Below are 21795 nucleotides of genomic sequence, written 5' to 3'. Positions count from 1 at the left end.
TTTTAGTCATAGGAATATGCCTGAAGTGAAGCATCTAATCCAAGCCTCAATGTAAGGCATAGCACAATTCCTTGAAAGTCAAGATACAATCATACTCTGTTTTTTCAAAAATAAACATATAAGCAAGAGGATGGACTGGGGGGATTTCTTAAGGCAATGATACCACATAACTTTCTTTTAAAAATATTTTCCTGGGCAACCACATGCCCAGGAATATATTTTCTCTGCAACCACATGGTGTGTCTGATTATTGTCATTTAAAAAATGTGGTCTAGTAGATGAAAAACCTGTCTATCAGATATGAAATGGTGTTTTTAGAAAACATGTTCATATACATAAGGAAGTAAGAACTGGTTTTGCCTAAAGCTCCTTTTAAATTACATATAGAATTATAACTTTTTAAAAGCAGAGCTGAAGAGTTCTTTTTCTTCTACATGTATTTATTTGCCTGTTTCTTTTATCTGAGTGAAGCAATACCTAACATGTTACCACCTTGTAGCCTGATCTCAGGAAGTCTGGGCCTGGTCAGTACGGGGATGGGAGTCCTTTCTGCTGTAAGAGGCATGGGTTGACCACTATGTGCTCAATCCTCCGACTAATGCAGTGTGCTGACTAGGAACACTGCTATAGGATACAGTATGTAAGATAAACTGAGGTCCAGGCTACTTCCTCAATTAAGATCCTTTGTCAATGTTCATAAGAATAGTTGTGTTAACCCTGGTGTTTTAGGTAAATTCCACTTTGGGCTTGCACAGTCTGGATTGGCAGAAGTTCCTCCTTATTCAATAGGTAAATATATTTTTCACTTCTCTATTGATTCTGCTGTGTAGCGTGCGCTGCGGCTGGCACAGAATAGTTCAGTTCAGTTTATTGCCATACAGTATGCACAAGTGCAATGAAATGCTTTATCATCTTTATCATGCAGATGAGCCAGGGCAGTGTGAAGAGCAAGAGAAATAGCGTCGTCAGTGGACCTGTTACAACGATGTTCAAACTGAAGGGGATCTAAGCACTCAGGTGCCATTGTGTTAATGTGCCTCATAAATAGCCTTTCAAAGCATTTCAAAGAATAGCAAAGAATAGCTGCTGTGTGTCAACTAAGGGGTTAGTGTGCTTCACAGGAGTATTTAATAGCTGCTCTATGTGTAAAGAGCTTTGGGACCCTATCGAATCAAAAGAGCTATGCACTGTAAATTCAAACAATTATTAATATGCTAGATCTCTTTGTCAATGTCTTATTATAACAATTATAATTAACCTACCACGGTAAGCTTAACAGTGAAGCAGGAATAAAGTCCAAAATTAAGGTACACGTTGAACATAAAATATGCTTAAACAGAAAGCGTGTGTTAAAAGCTCCAAATAATGTCTGTTGTAGCTGACCAGATTTCACAGGGCTGAACATCAGCTGTGTGAAATATGAGACTCTTTAAGGAAGAAAAAAATGAGCTTACACACATGCTTGTGCTGATAGCATCAATAGGATGACGAAAACAATTACCTTTCTGAGAAGGGCATTCTCTGACATTTGCAAGGATACGCTGAGATGTTCATAATGCAAAAGCTCTAGCAGTCGCACACGCATGATCTTCGATCACCTGTGCTCTGCTTGTGGGTTTGGCAGAACATCAACGTGGTGTGTCCTGAAGAAAATTAGACAGGGTGGAAACAATTCTCTCAAAGCCTTTGACAGCCTTAAAGTATAGCTGAGGGCAATGTAACTTTCATTTAAGAGACATACTTTCGGAATAAAATCAGGATACTTGTTTGCCAGGGCAAGAGTAAAACATGTACTTTTTATTTAAAAAAGCAGGAATTAATTTGATTTTCTTTGTGATTTGTATCAACACATCTTTTGAACAGTTAGAGACGCCAACAACAGGTAAGGATTTTTATTTTAAAAAAAATTGTTAGATATTTTACAGTTTCATAATACTATTTCAGATTTGGTGAGTTCTCGCCTTTCACTCACACCACTACACTGTTATTTTTATTATAAACAAGTTTGTATAATATTAAATCAAGTGGGTAGCTGCGTCAGCATGCGTAGGCTGCAAAGGAACAAGTAAGAGGTTTATTCCATGCTGAAAAGAGAACAAAGAAAACACAGCGTTTTAGCCGTTAAGCCTTCTATTAATAATAATCTACTAATCTAGCCTAATATTAAATCAGTCTTGGTGTATCTACAACATGTCATAAGAGAAAAGCTTATCTCCAGACTAAGGTTTTGAAGCTCATTGCAAGTTTTGTACTGTATGTGAAAGTATAACATACAAAGTTGAAACCACCAGAATCATTTGCTGTAAAATAAATGGGATCTGATTGATAGACCAAAAGCAATTCTCAAGAAACTAAAGATAAGTACTTTAGCGTATATAGAAGTAAAAATTTTCATAGGCAAGATTTTAAAAAAGTGCATTTGGTATCTTTACTACGTGTCAGGATGGGGGGAACAGCTTTTACATTTAAAACATTGAATTGTATTGTTGATGAGGCATACTTTATGGCATGGTTAAGTGGAAGCATGAATAGTTTGGTTGATCATTAATGTTTTAGTTCTGATGTTGTTGAAGAGTTGTTTCAGATTAAGAGCAAAAACTTGTGTAGCCTGTCTCAGTGCTTCTTTTAAAAGTGAAAGGAAACAAATCAAGCAGGATCTTGAAGTACACATTACTAATAAGCGCGTGCTGAAGCTTATAAGGAATGTAAAATGACTTTAAAAAATAAAGCACTTTGGCATTTTGTGAAAGCTTTAAGAATTGTCCACTATTTACTGTATATATGGGACATCTTAGAGTAATACAATATTACCTAGTCAACAGAATGTGAAGAATAGAGTTGACAAAATTACTACAAATAAGGAATCTTATTGAAGTCTCAGAATTTGAAATATGTAGTTCTTTCACCTCTGTGCTCATATGCAAGATGACCTTACGAGCTTTATGTTCCATGGAAGGTATAGAATTCATTATTTCTGTACTGTCAAGCAGTTTCTTCACATTTTGCTCAGAAAGTTAATGTTGCTTGTCCTTATAGGTTTCATGCTTTATATGTAATTATATGTCTCATTAAATTGGAGAGTTTTAAACTAGTACTGTATCAGACGATACTGGTGAATAAATTAAACACTGCGGTTATCTCTACTTTATTGAAAAAATAAAACTGAAATTCCTGTAGCCTTCTTTGTCAATTTTGCTAGGTTAATAGCTTTCTTACAAAACTCACAACGATTTGAATTTGATGAGCATAATTCAGTGTCATAGCTCAGTATCTATGTATCTTAACGCACTGTACCCATATCTGACATCTCTTGTTTGCATTAACAACATTTGTTTCCGCAAAGTGCACTTTGTTGTGCTACCAGATAAATTTTCAATTTGCTTAGCCTCTGAATGCCTTTGTGTTTCTGTGCGTGCTTTGACATACTGAAACCATACCTAAGAAAGGTGACGAATGGTAGGAGGCCATTCCAGACATCTAATCTGTTTGGTAGGTAGTAGATAATTAATCGAAGGATCACATCCACCTGTTTCTTGGATGAAGCTGGGGTAATGGCATCAACAACATGACCCTTAAGCTTGTTCCATACTCTCACTTATCGATTTCGGTATTTCATGCAGATCAAACAGATCAATGTTTCTGGCAAGAATCAAAAACAGTGTATCCAAATAGCACAAGGCGAAATCCCATGTTTTGGTATTGCTTTGATTTATTTTGTCATGCTGTCTGAAACAACAGCTGACAGTGGAAACCCCAGTCAGAAACTGCTGATTTAGTCAGTCTAGCAACACAACCAGCAAAATTGTCATCCACTTTGTTTGTGGCAGACTGGCAGTTCCAGAGGGCACTTGAGAGAGCATCAGGATAAAAAAGAGAGTGGTTGCAAGGAGAGATGGCCTGGATTAGTGCTATTGCAGAGAAAGCTGAAAAGAAGGATAAGGATGGTAAAGAGTAAGAAGCAGAATGAGACAATGTGTTTATAGGAAATGTCTCCTAAGAGAAGGCAAATATAGAACATGAAGGATTGGATTTGATCTTATACAGTATATAACATTATTGTTATCAGTGCATTAGTAACAGGCCTATATCCTCTGTGTAACCTATCTTAACTAGAATCACCGATGCTTATGCTTAACTTTTTGTGCTATTGTTAAAAAACCTGTCTTTGTAATTCTGACATTAACAATGTGTAGACTGCTGATAGTTAGAAATGATGAGTATCTGACAGGGAGAGAAAGGAGGCGGAAGGCATTCCAACTGTCTTTTTAATCGAAGGATGGAGATGAGGACGTAGCCACTGTATTGCGGTTTTTTACTTGTTGTTACTGTACCTGGCTATAAAAGGAAAGTAGCTAGGAGGACAGGGGCAGAGAAGAACCTTTTCTCTCACGCTGGTATATTGCGCCTGATCTTCTGAAATAAAGGCCTCATGATCATCTCACCTTTGTAGCCTGGTATCCAGTTCTTTTCCCAGTCTTCTGACTGAGTTAATCTCACCCCTTCGCTTTCAAATTCTTTAGTAGAAAGAACCTAAGCTGCTTGAAGTATTGCAGGGTAGGTCGGTGAGCTTTTATGCTTGGACTCTTGGTTCTGTAGGTGAGAGGTCAGGAGGCATTGCTTGCCAAGGCAGGGCCTATATACAGTATCTCTGAAGAAGTACTATCATGATCATGTGCATGGTGACATCAAAGTGCACCATAACAGGCTCAAAGATGTTGTCCCAGTGACATACAACCAGTGACACTGCCCTTAAAGATATACTGTAAAGGTCAATTATTTTAGTTACATTGACTCTTCTCTAAACCACACTGCTGTGTCTGTAGAAGTCTTTAGAGAAGTATTTCCGGTAACTCTCTTCACTGTGGTGCCAAGCTTGGCAATCACTATCACACATTGCAAACTACATATTATAAACCTGTACTTATATATGCAAAATTATTTAATATACTGATATGGGTTTGCAATAATAACAGAGTAAAGGCATTCCATTGTGAATCAGAGCAGATTGTTATTATACTCAGTAATTCATATAAAGATCTATGATATTCTTATTTAAAACTTTAATTTGAAAATATATTCACCATTTTTCCAAATAATCATGTCCTTTTTTGTCTTGTAGAAACAACAGGATCAAGTTTTCCCTCAAATGAAACAGCTATGTTGCATACAACCCCAACACTTATATCACCTCCTGCAAGTACAATGCCAGCTCCTACAACAACACCTCCATCTGTTCTTGTGTCCATATCAACAATATCTCCCCAAATAGCCACAACTACACCTCCCACCACAACCTCAACTCCCCTAACAACCACAACTACACCTCCTCCTGCAACCTCATCTCCTCCCACCACCACAACTACACCTCCTCCTATAACCTCATCTCCTCCCACCACCACAACTACACCTTCTTCTACAACCTCATCTCCTCCCACCACCACAACTACACCTCCTCCTACAACCTCATCTCCTCCCACCACCACACCTACACCTTCTTCTACAACCTCATCTCCTCCCACCACCACACCTACACCTCCTTCTACAACCTCATCTCCTCCCACCACCACACCTACACCTCCTTCTACAACCTCATCTCCTCCCACCACCACAACTACACCTCCTCCTACAACCTCATCTTCTCCCACCACCACAACTACACCTTCTTCTACAACCTCATCTCCTCCCACCACCACAACTACACCTTCTTCTACAACCTCATCTCCTCCCACCACCACAACTACACCTTCTTCTACAACCTCATCTCCTCCCACCACCACACCTACACCTCCTTCTACAACCTCATCTCCTCCCACCACCACAACTACACCTTCTTCTACAACCTCATCTCCTCCCACCACCACAACTACACCTCCTCCTACAACCTCATCTCCCACCACCACACCTACACCTCCTCCTACAACCTCATCTCCTCCCACAACCACAGCTACACCTCCTCCTACAACCTCATCTCCACCTACAACCACAACTACACCTCTCTCCACAACCTCATCTCCACCTGCAACTACAACTACAACTACACCTCTCTCCACAACCTCATCTCCACCTACAACTACAACTATATCTCCTCCCAAAATCACAACTACACCTCCCTCCACAACCTCATCTACCTCCACAATTACAACTATACCCTTCTCCACAACCTCATCTCTCCCAACAACCACAACTACACCCCCACCAACTACAACTAAACTTCCCCTAACAAACACCACATCTCCTTCTACAACACCTATGAGCAACAATGAAACAACAGCTTCTGCAAAAGGTAAATGAAACTTAAGTATGACCAACAGGTTCCTGACAAAAAGACATAAATGACGTAAAAAGTGTAAAATCAATAGATTTTAAAAACATGTAGTGGCACATCAGTGCCTGTGTGATACACAAAGAAATTTAAAAATGTTCCATGAATTATAAATAGAAGATTTAGGAGATATCAATCTTCTTTTCTGAGTCCTTCTAAAGGTTAAATGTTTTGGTCGAATATATGCAGATACAGGTGGCAGCACCATACTGTATGTCTCAGACAACTTGCTTGACAATTTGTTAAGTTGAATAAATACTGTTCTCTGTTCATGAAATGCTGTGAAAATCAAACCTTAAAAGTATTCACTCTATAAATTTCTAAAACTTTTGACAAGTTTGAATTATTTTAACTATATTATTTAATAAATAAAGTAGTGAATCTCCTTTTTTGTTCCAGTATTTTTCTTCTGATTCTGTTCATTGATAAACTATTGAAAAACACATTTTTGTTTTTCTAGGAAGCTGTGGTGGCCATTTCTGTTGTCCAGGCCGGAATGATTCCTGTGTCCAGCTAGACTGCTTTTGTGATGAAGCTTGCTTTAATTTATCAGACTGTTGCCAAGACTTTTCTGCTACATGTAATAAAGGTAAATCCTTAATTTAGAGAACTGTAGATATGTGTTGAATGGGTTTGTACCACTTTATTTAACAAGAAAACATTAAACATTAAGAAACATTTTGAATCCATTTTATTATGGATGATTTCCATGATACCTCTCTTCTGTGACTTATGAATAGAAATGTCAGGTAATTCACATATTATATTCTTATTGAAAAAAAATGGCAGAAGCCACCTTTTGATCATTCATTTGACATACAATTAACATTGAAGTAATGGGGAGTCAACTTTAGCCAAATTCAGTGTGTCCATGCTATTGTTTTTTCTCTTCAAAATCTTTCCACAGGGCGTGTGGTCATTACGGATTTCACTGTCACCTCCTTTACAACAACATCAGTTTCCCTTAGTTGGAATGTACCAAGTGGAAATTATACTTTCCTGATTTTGGTTATTGGAAATGAAGGCAAAAGCGTCACAGTGAATTCTCTTTCCACTAATATAACTGGACTCGTGCCTGGAAACAGTTACACACTGCAAATTTCTCTCAGCTCTGCGTCTGCTGAGAATGGTACTGATGGGACTCCAGTGACAATCACTGCTTCCACAAGTAGGTATTAAGTATGTTTTTTTCTGGAAACAAGAAAATAAGAATTTCTAAAGGGTGTCTTTTTTATACATCTAAATATATGCCATTATTGAAGGATGGCAGATGATTATCCAGTAGATAAGGTCAGACCAATCTTATTTCACTTTTCATATTCTTGGTTGCCTTATGGTGACATGGTAGCACAGTGGTTGGGTTCAATTCCTGGGATGCTATCTGTATGAAGTTTGTTTGTTCTCTCTGTGTTCACATGGATTTCCTTCAGTGCTCCAGTTTCATCCCACAGTCTAAAAACATATAGACAGGTTAATTGGCTTCTGAGTACACTGGCCCTAGGTGTAAGTACGAGCATGACTGTGTTTGTGTCTCTGTGTGAAGGGTTTTAGCCCTGTGAAGGGTTAGATGTGGCCTTAAATGGATGGATGATTGTCTTCCCCCAGGGGGCGTTGTTTCTCAAGAAGTGAAGAATGTTCCTTATATTCTGTGCTCAGTAGTAGTGCCTTCCTTACTTCCTTAGTTTTTAGTTTATTTTTCAGTGAATAACAATTCTTCTATTTCTGTAGCTAAAATTAAATTTATAAGCATCCATCAACCATGCCATCTAATTTATTTTATATAATTATGATTATTCAGAATATTAAAAATAATAAAAAAATATTTCATATTAAAACATTTCAGTCCTTAAAACTTTTTCTTCATCTAAAATTTATTTTCGCAGAGCCAGAGGTTGTTACCAATTTGACAGTCACCGCCATTTCCACAGATTCAATATTTCTTAGCTGGATTGCGCCAGCTGGAAACTTATCTATGTACAGAATTTGGGTATTTGGACAAACAATGAAATTTGTGGAATTGAGCATCCCATTTACTAATATAAGTGGACTCATACCTGGTAGCAGTTATAGACTGCAAGTTGCTGCTGTAGCTGTCGACCGTGTTACACAAGGAGACACAGTAATAGTCACAAGGTCAACAAGTAAGTATGAAATTACTTCCTCATTTTTACTATATTAAATGTATGAAAAGAAACATGGAAACAAACATTTCACTGAGAACAAAGGAAATACAAGCAATTTACTTCCATGGGTGTTTAACAGAGCTCAGACGTAATCTCTTCTACACCCCTCTTCAGATCTCTCTTTTCGTGTCCTCTGAATCTTCCATCTCCCACCCTTCTTTGCTCATTTGTCATAAAAATTAGAGTCACTTTTTCCACACATTAAAAAAAAAACAAATGTTTGGTGCATATTTTAATATAAATGTTTTGTGTTCCACAGAGCCTGAAGTTGTCACCAGTTTGACAGTCCTCTCCATTACAACAACCTCAATATGTCTTAACTGGACAGGGCCCACTGGAAATGTGTCTGGTTACAGGGTTGCGGCGATTGGACCTCAAGGCAAATCCATGACAGTGAGCTCTTTGTTCACAAATGTGACAGAACTAGTACCTGGTAATCCTTACACTCTGCAAGTCACAGCTGTGGCTGTTGACAACTTCACAGAAGGGGATCCAGTTAGGATCGACAATTATACAAGTGGGTGCCTTTGTTTAACTACCATTAATTTAATCTATACCAAATGTCAACTCATTCATGACACATTATAATAACATTTTGATTGTTTAAAAATTAAAACATCTGACTTTTACTATGTTCTAGGGTATATACAGTATAAATACTGTATGATAAAAGACATTGATTTAAATATATTCTTGTAGTGATAAAAAAAGCTTTCTTACGGCCGAATAATGTTCAGTCTGAACCAAAGAATATGCAATAAACACCAAGGAATCTTAAGTGATGTGGAAAAGAAATGTATTGCTAATGTGATTCATACGAACAGGAGCGTGACAATAATCGGCAAGATGTTATTCTTGTTGTTAAAGACTTTCATTATTTTTTACTTGGGACATTTTAATTTGATGGATAAACAAGTTATTAAGAACAGACTGGATATTCAACACATTTCAATGTGCCTAAATATTTATGCAGTCTGTGTAGAATTGATTTCACAATAATATGATAGTAAAAGCTTAATTTACTGAAGTCAAGTAACTTCGACTTGGGCCTAGGTATACATAATTAACTGTTAAGTTAGCTCACAATGCGACCGTAAAGTTGTCCATTATGGTTTTTACAAGTACTATATTTTACATACTATATAACATCTTTTGATTTTTACATTTTTAATACTTTAGTGATTTTAATTGTTAAGAATTGTTTTTCAATCACCTCCTGACAGTATACTGTATATGAGATGAAAAAATTAAAAACATACTCTGGGCTATGCCTAACATGTCAGAGGTACCATGCTGACCAATGATAAATACTGTAAGTTAATATTACTTTTTTATAAAAGAAAAATCCTTCTTAAATGCAATATTTAAACCCATTACTGCCTGTTTTTCACCATGTTTCTATAGAGCCTGAAGTTGTTACTGGTTTGACATCCTCCTCCACGATGACATCGATCTTTCTTAGCTGGGATGCCCCTGCTGGAAATGCTTCTAGCTACAGGATTTTGTCCAGTGAATTGGGAAGCATTAACATTAGAGTGAGCACTCTGTCCACGAACATTACTGGACTTACACCTGGTAACAGCTACACATTTCAGGTCATTGCTGTAGCTGGAGATGGTGTAACTGAGGGAGCTGCAGCAACAATCACAGCATCTACAAGTGAGTGCAGAGAAATGGCCTTTTCATTTATATGATGTGTGGATAACATAGCAAATTTATCCTTTTTAATATTCTCCTGCATCCAGTTTGATGAACATATACTATATATACAGTATAACGATTGAAGAACATGAAAATATTTCCTTTTAAGATGATCTGAAATACATGTAAACGTAGCTGAGGAGCCAACAAGATAGCTGCAAAGTCTTGCATGTGGAAGACAGAGTAATTAATCATCTAGTTTATTCAGAATTCCAGTTGAAACAGATAGGATCATTACTGTGTGCCTGTGAATGGCAGTGTGTATTCACCTACAGGTAAATTGGATGACTGTTTAAACAGAGATTTCTGTTTGGAGTAATTGTGAGTATTTACAACTTGGCAATTAATTCCTTTAATATAATTTTTTTAATCATTCTTGTTTTCTCAGTTCGCTACCCACTTCCTTCCTTGAAAATAAACTCCACTTCCACGAGATGGGTGTATCTTACCTGGAGTGCACCAATAGGAAACGTGTCGAGCTACAGGGTGGAGTCAGCAGGTGTCATAAACTTCACGGTGACCGCAGTGTTTGCTAATGTCACTGGACTTGAACCTGGTACCCAATACTCACTGCGCGTCACAGCTCTGGGTGCCAACAGATTTGAAATTGCTGAAGATACAGTCACAGGATATACAAGTATGTTGAGTACTCAGATACAGTATACTGTATATTCGTTGCAAGAACACATTATTTATTTAACCACAGTAGTACCCTGTTGATAGGTTGTAGTTAAATTTCATTTACAAAATACAAACATTAATAAATGTGATTTGCATGCCTTTGTCTAAAGTGTTAGCACTTATTAACTTATTAACCTTACTATTGTGTGGCACCTTTTCCACACAGTGTTGTAATATCCCAAAGTCTATTCACTCAACTGCTTAATTTCATACATCTTTAGTGAAGATTCTTTCCATATTGTTAACAAATATATAATGAAAAACTGTTAAAAATATATGCTAATATTTCTATTAACATATTAAACGTAACAGATGTTTCCCCAACTACTTAACGTCTTAATTCTGATCTTTGTACTGTACATTCTCCATCCTCAGCTGCTCCTATTTGTCTTTCCTTTCACTCATCCCTCCCTCTCCTCTTGTTCCTTTGATAAGAACTTTGGCGTCCGTCTTCTTAGGTTTTGTCTATTTTCCTGGTATTTTCACAGATCCTGAAGCTGTTACCAGTTTGACAGCCCGTTCCATTACAACTACGTCCATATTCCTCCAGTGGAGTGAGCCCATTGGAAATGTATTTAGATACAGGATTGTGACCATTGGAAATCAAGGCAATAACATGACGGTCAGCTCTTTATTTGCGAATGTGACTGGATTAGTTCCTGGTAATGGTTATACACTGCTGGTCATCTCTCTGGCTGCCAACAGTGTCACAGAAGGAACACCAGTCAGTATCTTCAATTATACAAGTGAGTTATTTAATTTCCTTTCCTACCTCTGTGTGTGACATGGTGGTGCAGTGATTAGTGCTGCTGCCTCACAGCTGTTGGGTCCTGGGTTCAGTTCTAGACTGTGACATCTTTTGTGTTAGCTTTGCATGTTCTCTCAAGGTCCACAGAGACCAAGAGCTTCAGTTTCCTTCCACTGTAGATAGGCATTTCGGTTGGGTTAGGTGGTTTCTCTAAATAGTTTGGTGTATTTTTGTGTGCCCTGTGAGACACTGGTGTCCTGTCCAAGGATTCACTCTACAGTGTACCTTGAATCCTGTACCTCTCTAGGATAGACTTTGTGTTTAGTGACCCAGACTAGGAATATGTGACTTTCTGATAAATAATAAACATACAGTATGGATGACAATATTCATTATTGTGGCTGGACCTCAATCCAGGCCAGGTTATACACTATGAGGCAGTGTTGTGGCTGCTGACAATGTTCCTGACAAAGCTGCAGTGTCAATCACAGTATTTGCATGTGTATTACTTATTGTACTGTAATATTTCCAAGTTTTGATTTATTCTCTTTTGTACTTTAAGGGTCAGAGATACAATGTTGGTATCACAAGTTCACATTGATCAGAGTTACATTTCTTATTTGTCCTTTGTAAAAGAAAATGCCGACTAAGGTTTATCTTCAACCTTTTTTCATCGCCTTTTCACAGAGCCTGAAGTTGTTACTGGCTTGACATCCTCCTCCACGATGACATCGATCTTTCTTAGCTGGGATGCCCCTGCTGGAAATGCTTCTAGCTACAGGATTTTGTCCAGTGAATTGGGAAGCATTAACATTAGAGTGAGCACTCTGTCCACGAACATTACTGGACTTACACCTGGTAACAGCTACACATTTCAGGTCATTGCTGTAGCTGGAGATGGTGTAACTGAGGGAGCTGCAGCAACAATCACAACATCTACAAGTGAGTGCAGAGAAATGGCCTTTTCATTTATATGATGTGTGGATAACATAGCAAATTTATCCTTTTTAATATTCTCCTGCATCCAGTTTGATGAAAATATACTATATATACAGTATAACGATTGAAGAACTTGAAAATATTTCCTTTTAAGATTATCTGAAATACATGTAAACGTAGCTGAGGAGCCAACAAGATAGCTGCAAAGTCTTGCAGTCTCCTAAACAGAGTAATTTATCATCTAGTTTATTCGGAATTCCAGTTGAAACAGATAGGATCATTACTGTGTGCCTGTGAATGGCAGTGTGTATTCACCTACAGGTATATTGGATGACTGTTTAAACAGATTTCTGTTTGGAGTAATTGTGAGTATTTACAACTTGACAATTAATTAATTTAATTTAATTTTTGAAATCATTCTTGTTTTCTCAGTTCGTTACCTAGTCATTCCAGTTCCTTCCTTGAAAATAAACTCCACTTCCACAAGATGGGTGTATCTTACCTGGAGTGCACCAATGGGAAACGTGTCGAGCTATAGGGTGGAGTCAGCAGGTGTCATAAACATCACGGTGACCACAGTGTTTGCTAATGTCACTGGACTTGAACCTGGTACCCAATACTCACTGCGGGTCACAGCTCTGGGTGCCCACAGTGTTGAAATTGCTGAAGACATAGTCACAGGATATACAAGTATGTTGCATACCAAGATATACTTATATTCTTTGCAGGACTACATTGTTTATTTAGCCACACTAAAGTATTATTATTAGTAGTAGTAGTAGTAGTAGTAGTGCATTTTATCTCTCAAAAATGTATAAATACCAATTGTAATTTAATCTCTTGTGTTAATTGTTTTTGTTCTTGCTATTGTGTGGTATTATTTTACCACTTAATTCTGGTTGTAAAATGCCATGCCTATATTTATTAAGGATAAATTATATGCTTTATATTCTCAGTCAAGTTTGTCTAAATATTAATAACAAATATATAATTAAAAACAAAAAAATAATATGCAAGAAACAATGATCATTTTACTTGTAAAATATGCTTCCTCAGCTGTTTAACATCTTAAATCTAATCTGCTCGTCAAACATTCTCCCTCCTCAGATTATCTACATTTTCCTTTAGCTCATCCCTCCCTCTCCTCTTCTTCCTTTGATAAGGACCTTGGTGTCCATCTTCTTAGGTTTTGTCTATTTTCCTGGTATTTTCACAGATCCTGAAGCTGTTACCAGTTTGACAGCCCGTTCCATTACAACTACGTCCGTATTCCTCCAGTGGAGTGAGCCCATTGGAAATGTATTTAGATACAGGATTGTGACCATTGGAAATCAAGGCAATAGCATGATAGTCAACTCTTTATTTGCGAATGTGACTGGATTAGTTCCTGGTAATGGTTATACACTGCTAGTAATCTCTTTGGCTGCCAACAGTGTCACAGAAGGAACACCAGTCAGTATCTTCAATTATACAAGTGAGTTATTTAATTTCCTTTTCTACCTTTGTGTGTGACATGGTGGTACAGTGGTTAGTGCTGCTGCCTGACAGCTATTGGATCCTCGGTTCAATTCTGGACTGTGGCTCTTCTGCCTAAAGTTTGTGCAATTTTCATTGTACATTATGAGGGAATGTTGTGGTTGCTGACAATGTTCCTGACAATGTCGCAGTGTCTATCACAGTATTTGCAAGTGTATTACATACTGTAATATTTTCAGAAGAAGTTTTGATTTATTCTCCTTTATTCTTTAAATGTTAGAGAGGTGATTTTGGCAAACACATGTTCCCATTAATCAGAATTACAATTTTTATTGCTGCTTTGTAAAAGAAAATGCCTCCTTAGGCTTATCATCTGTTTTTTTATTAACTTTTCACAGAGCCTGAAGTTGTTACTGGCTTGACATCCTTCTCCACGATGACATCGATCTTTCTTAGCTGGGATGCCCCTGCTGGAAATGCTTCTAGCTACAGGATTTTGTCCAGTGAATTGGGAAGCATTAACATTAGAGTGAGCACTCTGTCCACGAACATTACTGGACTTACACCTGGTAACAGCTACACATTTCAGGTCATTGCTGTAGCTGGAGATGGTGTAACTGAGGGAGCTGCAGCAACAATCACAGCATCTACAAGTGAGTGCAGAGAAATGGCCTTTTCATTCATAAAATGTGTGGATAACATAACAAATTTACCCTTTTTAATATTCTTCTGCATCCACTTTCAAGGGAAAGAATATTAAACAATGATTGAGTAGGAAAGTTGGTACTTTAGAGAAGATCTCTGCTGAATTTGCACATTTTTAAGGACCCTATAGCCTGGTTATGAGACTTGCAGTCACCTCTAAGAGGAATATTGTTATTATTACTCGTCTAGTTTATTTGAATTTCAAGGGGTAAGTGATAGTATCATAAATTACAGTGGATATTCAATAATATAATCAGGGAAAACTGAATGAATGATTAATCAGGGATTTTTGTTTGGAGCAATAACTGTATGAGTACAGTATTTATAACTTGGCTACTATTTAATTTAATACACGTGCTGAAATCATTCTTGTTTTCTCAGTTCGCTACCCACTTCCTTCATTGAAAATAAACTCCACTTCCACGAGATGGGTGTATCTTACCTGGAGTGCACCAATAGGAAACGTGTCGAGCTACAGGGTGGAGTCAGCAGGTGTCATAAACTTCACGGTGACCGCAGTGTTTGCTAATGTCACTGGACTTGAACCTGGTACCCAATACTCACTGCGGGTCACAGCTCTGGGTGCCCACAGTGTTGAAATTGCTGAAGACATAGTCACAGGATATACAAGTATGTTGCATATCAAGATATACCAAGATTCTTTGCAGGAACACATTATTTAGATATGCTGAAATATTATTGTCCCTGTTATGTCAAACTGTTGATAGATTATATGTACATTTCATTTGTAAATGCCATTTGCATCCCTTAAAGTTTCACTGAGGTCTCACTCTTTTTTCTCCTTACTAATGTATGGTATTATTTTGACACAAAATTGTGGTGTTTAAAATCCATAAAGGACATTTGTTAAGGATAAAATTTTCATATGTTATTTATGTAGATATATATTTATTGTATTTCATATATGTTATATTCATATATATTTATTTTTTCGTGTCATATTTCCCAAAATCATATTAACCAATGTATAATGAAAAACAATTTCAAAAGTATATAAAAATGGTCAAAATATGTTAGTGACCATAAGGTAAGAAACACCTTATCCCTCCTCAGATGTGTCTATCTGCCTTTTCTTTCACTCATCCCTCCCTCTCCTCTTCTTCCTTTGATAAGAACCTTGGTGTCCATCTTAGGTTTTGTCTATTTTCCTGGTATTTTCACAGATCCTGAAGCTGTTACCAGTTTGACAGCTCGTTCCATTACAACTACGTCCATATTCCTCCAGTGGAGTGAGCCCATTGGAAATGTATCTAGATACAGGATTGTGACCATTGGAAATCAAGGCAATAACATGACGGTCAGCTCTTTATTTGCGAATGTGACTGGATTAGTTCCTGGTAATGGTTATACACTGCTGGTCATCTCTCTGGCTGCCAACAGTGTCACAGAAGGAACACCAGTCAGTATCTTCAATTATACAAGTGAGTGTCTATATTATTTCTTTTACTACTGTATGTTTGATTGTGGCATAGCAGTGAAAACTGGACTGCGGCATCTTCTGTGATGTGTGAAGTTTGTGTGATGTTCTTTTATTACACTTACTTTGTACTTGTGTGGGAGTGGGAGTTTCTGGTCTTGGAAGAGCATTGCCTTCTGTTGTGCGCTTCTGAAATTTATGCTTTTTCTTTTCCTCATTATAAAGTCAGGGTGTAATTGAAAGTTGAACTTATCTACGATTTACAAATTAAAAACCTCATGCTTGACAGAGGTGTCTTATTTGCCTGAAGATTTTTTGTAATCATCTTTATGGTACTAGCTTTGTAATTTGCATTGATCAAGTTCATTTATGTTTGTTGTTTTTTTCTTCTTAAGCAACAACAGAATCACTTTTGCATACCGCACATCTATTTAGCAATTACACTAGGTATTGTCTGGTATTTGTATACATTTTAAGATAGAGATTAATGTTATAGAATTTTTTTTTCCAAGACAATTAATTGATATCTCGTCACTTTAACTTTTTCTCTTCTTTCAAGTTATAATATCATGTAATATTACAAAAGAAAACACACTTCGAAATTTAAAACAAATGTCTTGATCTTCTGTACTATGAACTTGAAGAGATGGATTTAGAAGGATATTTTGTTCTTAATTTCCTACAGACCCTGACACCATCAAACATTTGACTGTTAATAACATCCGTTTAACATCCATCAGACTCCAGTGGGATCCACCAGAAGGCAGTGCTGCTGCCTACAGAGTAGAGGCAATAGGACGCAGCCATTCAAGTTTTACAGTCAACACCTTATTCACTGAAATAAGTGGGCTGGTACCTAACAGTAGCTATATAGTGCAGGTTATTGCTGTGGCTGCAGATTCTAAAACTGAAGGACAACCTGTAAAAACTTCAGTAAATACAGGTGAGTTTAATATTTGTCACTTCCTGGCTTTTCTGCACAGTTAGTTGTAAACCAATGCTGCATCCTTACTTTTGTTTAGGCTGATTGAAGTATGAAATGAAATACTCTGTTGTACGTGATGCTTAGGTCCTAAGGCAAAATAGATGTATATGAAAATAACAGCATATTAATTCCATACTGATACTAATCCTGCCTTGTATATTTCTACACATCTTTTTTCACGTGTTGCAATGTCAGTTCTACCCTGCCCATGAAGCCAGCTCTTTATCTCTCATAGTACTTCAGCAGGACCTATTTCGTGTCTTTCTCAAGTCTATGTTACATTGGAGAAATCACTGTGCATCTCGGAAGGCCAAGGGAAAGGTACAGAGTACAGCTTAAAAAGATAAAACACAGGTACAGGATCTGGAAAAGCTCTAGGTTTCAGATTATCTTCTTTCACTAGGAATAACAATACCCAAGAATGAATAACAACACCCAAGAACTATACTGAAAGGATTATGGAGTGTTTAGTTGAAATTAGGCTTGATCCAATCCGCTGAGGGCTAACCTCCTGGCCGGAGCACGAGGAGGCTGGGACCCCCCTGCAGAGTGAGGAGTGACCAAGGGGCAGCTGCAGAGGTGGAGATGAGGTGGAGGAAGGAGGTAAAAGATGTATGCGTGGGAGAGAAGAGGATCACTTACAGTATTTATAGTGTTTAGGAGAAGAAATGACATCTGAAGGGATTGCTAATTACTGACAGGCAGGTCTGATTGAACTTGGTTGTTGTCATCCCTATCGAACTTTCGTTATAAACTCCATTTTGCATTAATTATTTCCTTAATTCAAAGTAAAGTGAATTATACTGTATACTGTGTCTGATACAGGGAAAATATTTAGGCATCTTTTCCCTTCTTTTCTGTCTCAGCTGAAATGAAATGCTTCAGTTTGCATTGTTCTTGCAGCATTTAGTACTAAAGCAGGTAGCCACTTACTGTATGACAAACATTCTCCTTAAAAGAAGACATATTGTCATCCGTTTTTGGAAGTGGGTGCTACCAGTCTGCTCTTGACATCAAAGAGAAATAATGTAAAAGATAATGAAAGTTCACTGAATAAAGAAAGGCTGTATCTCAATTTTAGCGTTAGAAACGTAGCTATTAAATGGTTGGAGTCCCATCATTTCAACCAACAGCATCAAGGAACCTAGGACAGGTTTGAAAATAAAGAAAAAAAGACACTATTCACTAAAACTGATCAGCAAAAACAAATCGGTGTGATTCCTGTGACTTTTTTCCTTTGCAATCTCGCACTTCTATTGCACCAGTTACAACAGATTGTATTTTGTAAACATTTTTTGATTTGTCCATTTTTTACCCACCAATTTTGGAAACACCGGTTATACTGCTCAAAGTACATGTACCATTACCATTGTATATGTCTATGTCTGTAATGGGAGCCGGTTCTGACTCCCGAATGTTTAGTTTAGGACCCTATGCAGATAGTATAATCCGGAAGTGACTGGAGTAGGACACCGGGGGAAACACGGCAGGATCAGGATGGCATGACAGACAGGGGGGCGTGACCCTGGGATCCAGTGCTCAGGGGCGTGGGGCAGGGCGAACAAGTCCCACACAAATAGGGAAACCAGGGCACAGTCCATAATCCAAAACCAGAAGGTCTATCTAAGACAACGACAAGAATAAAAACAGGGAACGAGGACATGGAACCAGGAACATGGAAGTTAAAAAGAAGGGCAGGGTTAAATAGGGAAAAGGCGGAACAAGACACAGGTGAAGGAATTTAAACTAAACAAAAAACAAAAGAGAGAGACGATCGTGACAGTGTCTTTGTCTGTATACGGCTCAGATAAATAACCCCTGTGCTACACACAGAGAATGAAAGGGCAGACTTGCTTGTCTGAAACAGCTACCCATGGAGCCTTTTATCAACACAGTCCAAGTTCCAGAGTGCCTGACTGGAGCAGCAGCTCTCTGTCAGGACAGCCCTGGTTGACCAGTCCTAATTCTACACCCTGGTGGAGCTCAGTCAGTTGTCTGTCACTGCTATCAGTTGGAATCTCTTAACCCCACACCTGGAATGAATCTTGACATTGATGTCTAGAATTTGACTTTTTCTCTCATTCTTTTCAGGAATACCAATAACAACAAGGATCCAGGCCTCACTTCTTTCCTATGTTGAAATTAATGAAGAAATGGAAGCAGTAATTGTTGACAGGGTAATACATCTCAAGACATTTGTCTCTATCTTGCTTCTCTTTGAGTTTCTCTCTAAGTCACAATTGGAATTAAAGTAGGAAATCAAGTTTTATAAGATTCCCTGCATTTATAGATCATATATGATACCAATTATAATGCTTATTGAACAATTGACTACAAAATATGTTTTTACAATATTTGTGTAAGTGATATACAGTATGGTGATGTTTTGTGCTATGTATGATTTTCTAGAGTTTACTATTTGATATTGGGTGGAGTTTTATCATTTAAAATGATCAAAAATATTTAAACTGACTTGATTCTAAATGTTTTTATTTATTTCAGCTTAACATTTTAGTTCAGAAATACCTGCCACCCAACACCTTTACTCTGAGATGGAAAGGAAAAAGAAGACAAATCATTTGAATGCCCATCTAATTCTCCCCAGCTGGACAGTAATATGTAATTAATACTTCAACCAATGGGAGGAAGTACTGTTTGTTTTGTTCTTGTATGGAAACGTAATTTGTTTACCTCAAGGGCTAGTTCTGATGGACAAAATATGAACTTTTTCATTAATTATAGAAAGTAGTTTCTGACACCCTGAGCAATTTCTAGGCTTTTTTATGTCTATGATATTCGCTTTGTCTTTTTGGTATATGACTTAAAGTTTCTGACTGCAAGAGAGGTCTTGAAATCAGTGTCAAGATGCCTGTACAATTAATATGCATAACGTTCTGGGGGTCGTATCAAAACGTAGGATGACAGGATTTTTTATTTTGCCAAATCCTACAAATAAATATTTGTATCATATTTAATTGTATGAACTGCAAAAAGTGAATATTATGTAAAGCTATTTATATTTAGTTAGCTTTTAAACTTTTAAAGATTAGTAAACGGGACCCTTAATCTTCAGATAATAAAAATTAAAATTCTGATAATTTTAATCAATTATTATCATTGACCATTTCATTGCCATATCATTGCCATTTTTTGTATCAATATGCATTTGCTTGTTCTAGATACTGAAGGGACAATTTAAATTCTAAGACAGAGGTTACTTATATGTACTATTTGAGTTAAATATATACTGTAGTTGTGTATATATATATGAGAAGGCTCCACAGCCAAAACATTGTGTTTTCTTTCTTCTTTTTTTCAGTATGGAATAAACCTATTACTTGTTCCTATATAAATATATATGTGTATCACATTTTCTTTGCCAGTAAATACATTTCCCACATAACACATTTTCACATTATTATATCACAAGGAAATGAACAACAGTCACTGAACCACACAGCACTTTCCAAGTGTATTCCACCATTAGAGCAATACCCAATCTGCAAAACATACTGTTCTATTCAATGAAGCAACATGTCAAACAGGATAAATCATCTTCTTAGAATATTCAAGGAGATTTATATTTGTGATACAGAAGAGTACAAAAGACTACTTTTTGATACCTCTGTTTCGCTAACTGAAGTTCCTGGAGTTTTATTTTTTCTGCCAAAACTGAACTAAAATAGAGAGAAATACTTGCTGAGTAGTCATTCTCTTGATTAAAATTGTATTATAATTAAAATCATGTTGATTGGTCTCCCTGCTATTTGTATGGCTTTCTTTGAAAGTTGAATATATTTTGGTCTAACTGCTGTGGAGAATTTGGTTTAACCTGCTAATAGCTGGTACTGCTATAAAGTACTGTGAATGAAATGCACTGTTGATATATATGATTGATATTGTAGCGTTGTGCCCCTGGAAGCAGTCCGTCTGGGAGCCTCTGTACCCTGACCCCTCTGCCTTCTATTTTACAGGCACTTTTCCCTTCTACCTGCCTCTATAAAAAGGGGCCCCTTTCCCCTACTCTCTCTCTCATACAAACCCATAAGCTGAGCTCCAAGCTTTGCCTCCTGCCTGCCTCTCCTCCCTCAGTGACTTGCGCGCCCATGTACCAGAAAAGGTCAATCTCTTCTGCCTCTCTTCACATACATGTACCACCGCCTGTGCAACCGGGCAAGGGGAAATCAGGGGGGAATCGCTGCAGTCTCTACAAATCTAGGGAATGTACCTTACCTGATGATACTGTTGCTTGTCTTTTTCAAAAATAAACACGATGCTTACTCCTGCACATGGTATGAGGAAATTGCATGATGGTTGAAGAGTCCAATGCAGATGAAAATGATAATGAAAAAACACTCTAACTATAACTATTATAACTAATTTTATTAGTTCAACTGTTTTTTGTTTTGCAGAAAATAGGAGAAAATAAGAACAAAACAGTACATTACAACAACCTTCATCACACCTGAAGAAGGCTCCACGGCCGAAACGTTGTGTTTTCTTTCTTCTTTTTTTCCAGCATGGAATTAACCTATTACTTGTTCCTTTGCAGTCTACGCATGCTGACGCAGCTGCCCACCTGAACTATTACAACAACACCACCTTCACACATTTCAC

General features: G+C 37.4%; 1 protein-coding gene across 1 annotated transcript; it reads left to right on the top strand.

The window, feature by feature from the left end:
- Positions 1–1545: 1545 nt before the first annotated feature.
- On the top strand, positions 1546–20531 carry LOC148836894 (fibronectin-like). The gene is made up of 18 exons (XM_088913821.1): positions 1546–1882; positions 5120–6283; positions 6783–6911; positions 7230–7490; positions 8206–8463; positions 8765–9022; positions 9910–10164; positions 10595–10843; positions 11376–11633; positions 12323–12577; positions 13007–13264; positions 13791–14048; positions 14449–14703; positions 15137–15385; positions 15940–16197; positions 16879–17136; positions 19270–19355; positions 19681–20531. Exons 1-18 carry the CDS (start codon positions 1789–1791, stop codon positions 19759–19761), a joined length of 4884 nt encoding a protein of 1627 aa, XP_088769947.1. The 5' UTR covers positions 1546–1788; the 3' UTR covers positions 19762–20531.
- Positions 20532–21795: the final 1264 nt, after the last annotated feature.

The sequence above is a fragment of the Atractosteus spatula genome, chromosome 4 (assembly GCF_055471065.1).
Source record: "Atractosteus spatula isolate fAtrSpa1 chromosome 4, fAtrSpa1.hap1, whole genome shotgun sequence".
Taxonomy (NCBI): domain Eukaryota; kingdom Metazoa; phylum Chordata; class Actinopteri; order Semionotiformes; family Lepisosteidae; genus Atractosteus; species Atractosteus spatula.
This window is presented reverse-complemented; position numbering and strand designations above follow the sequence as displayed.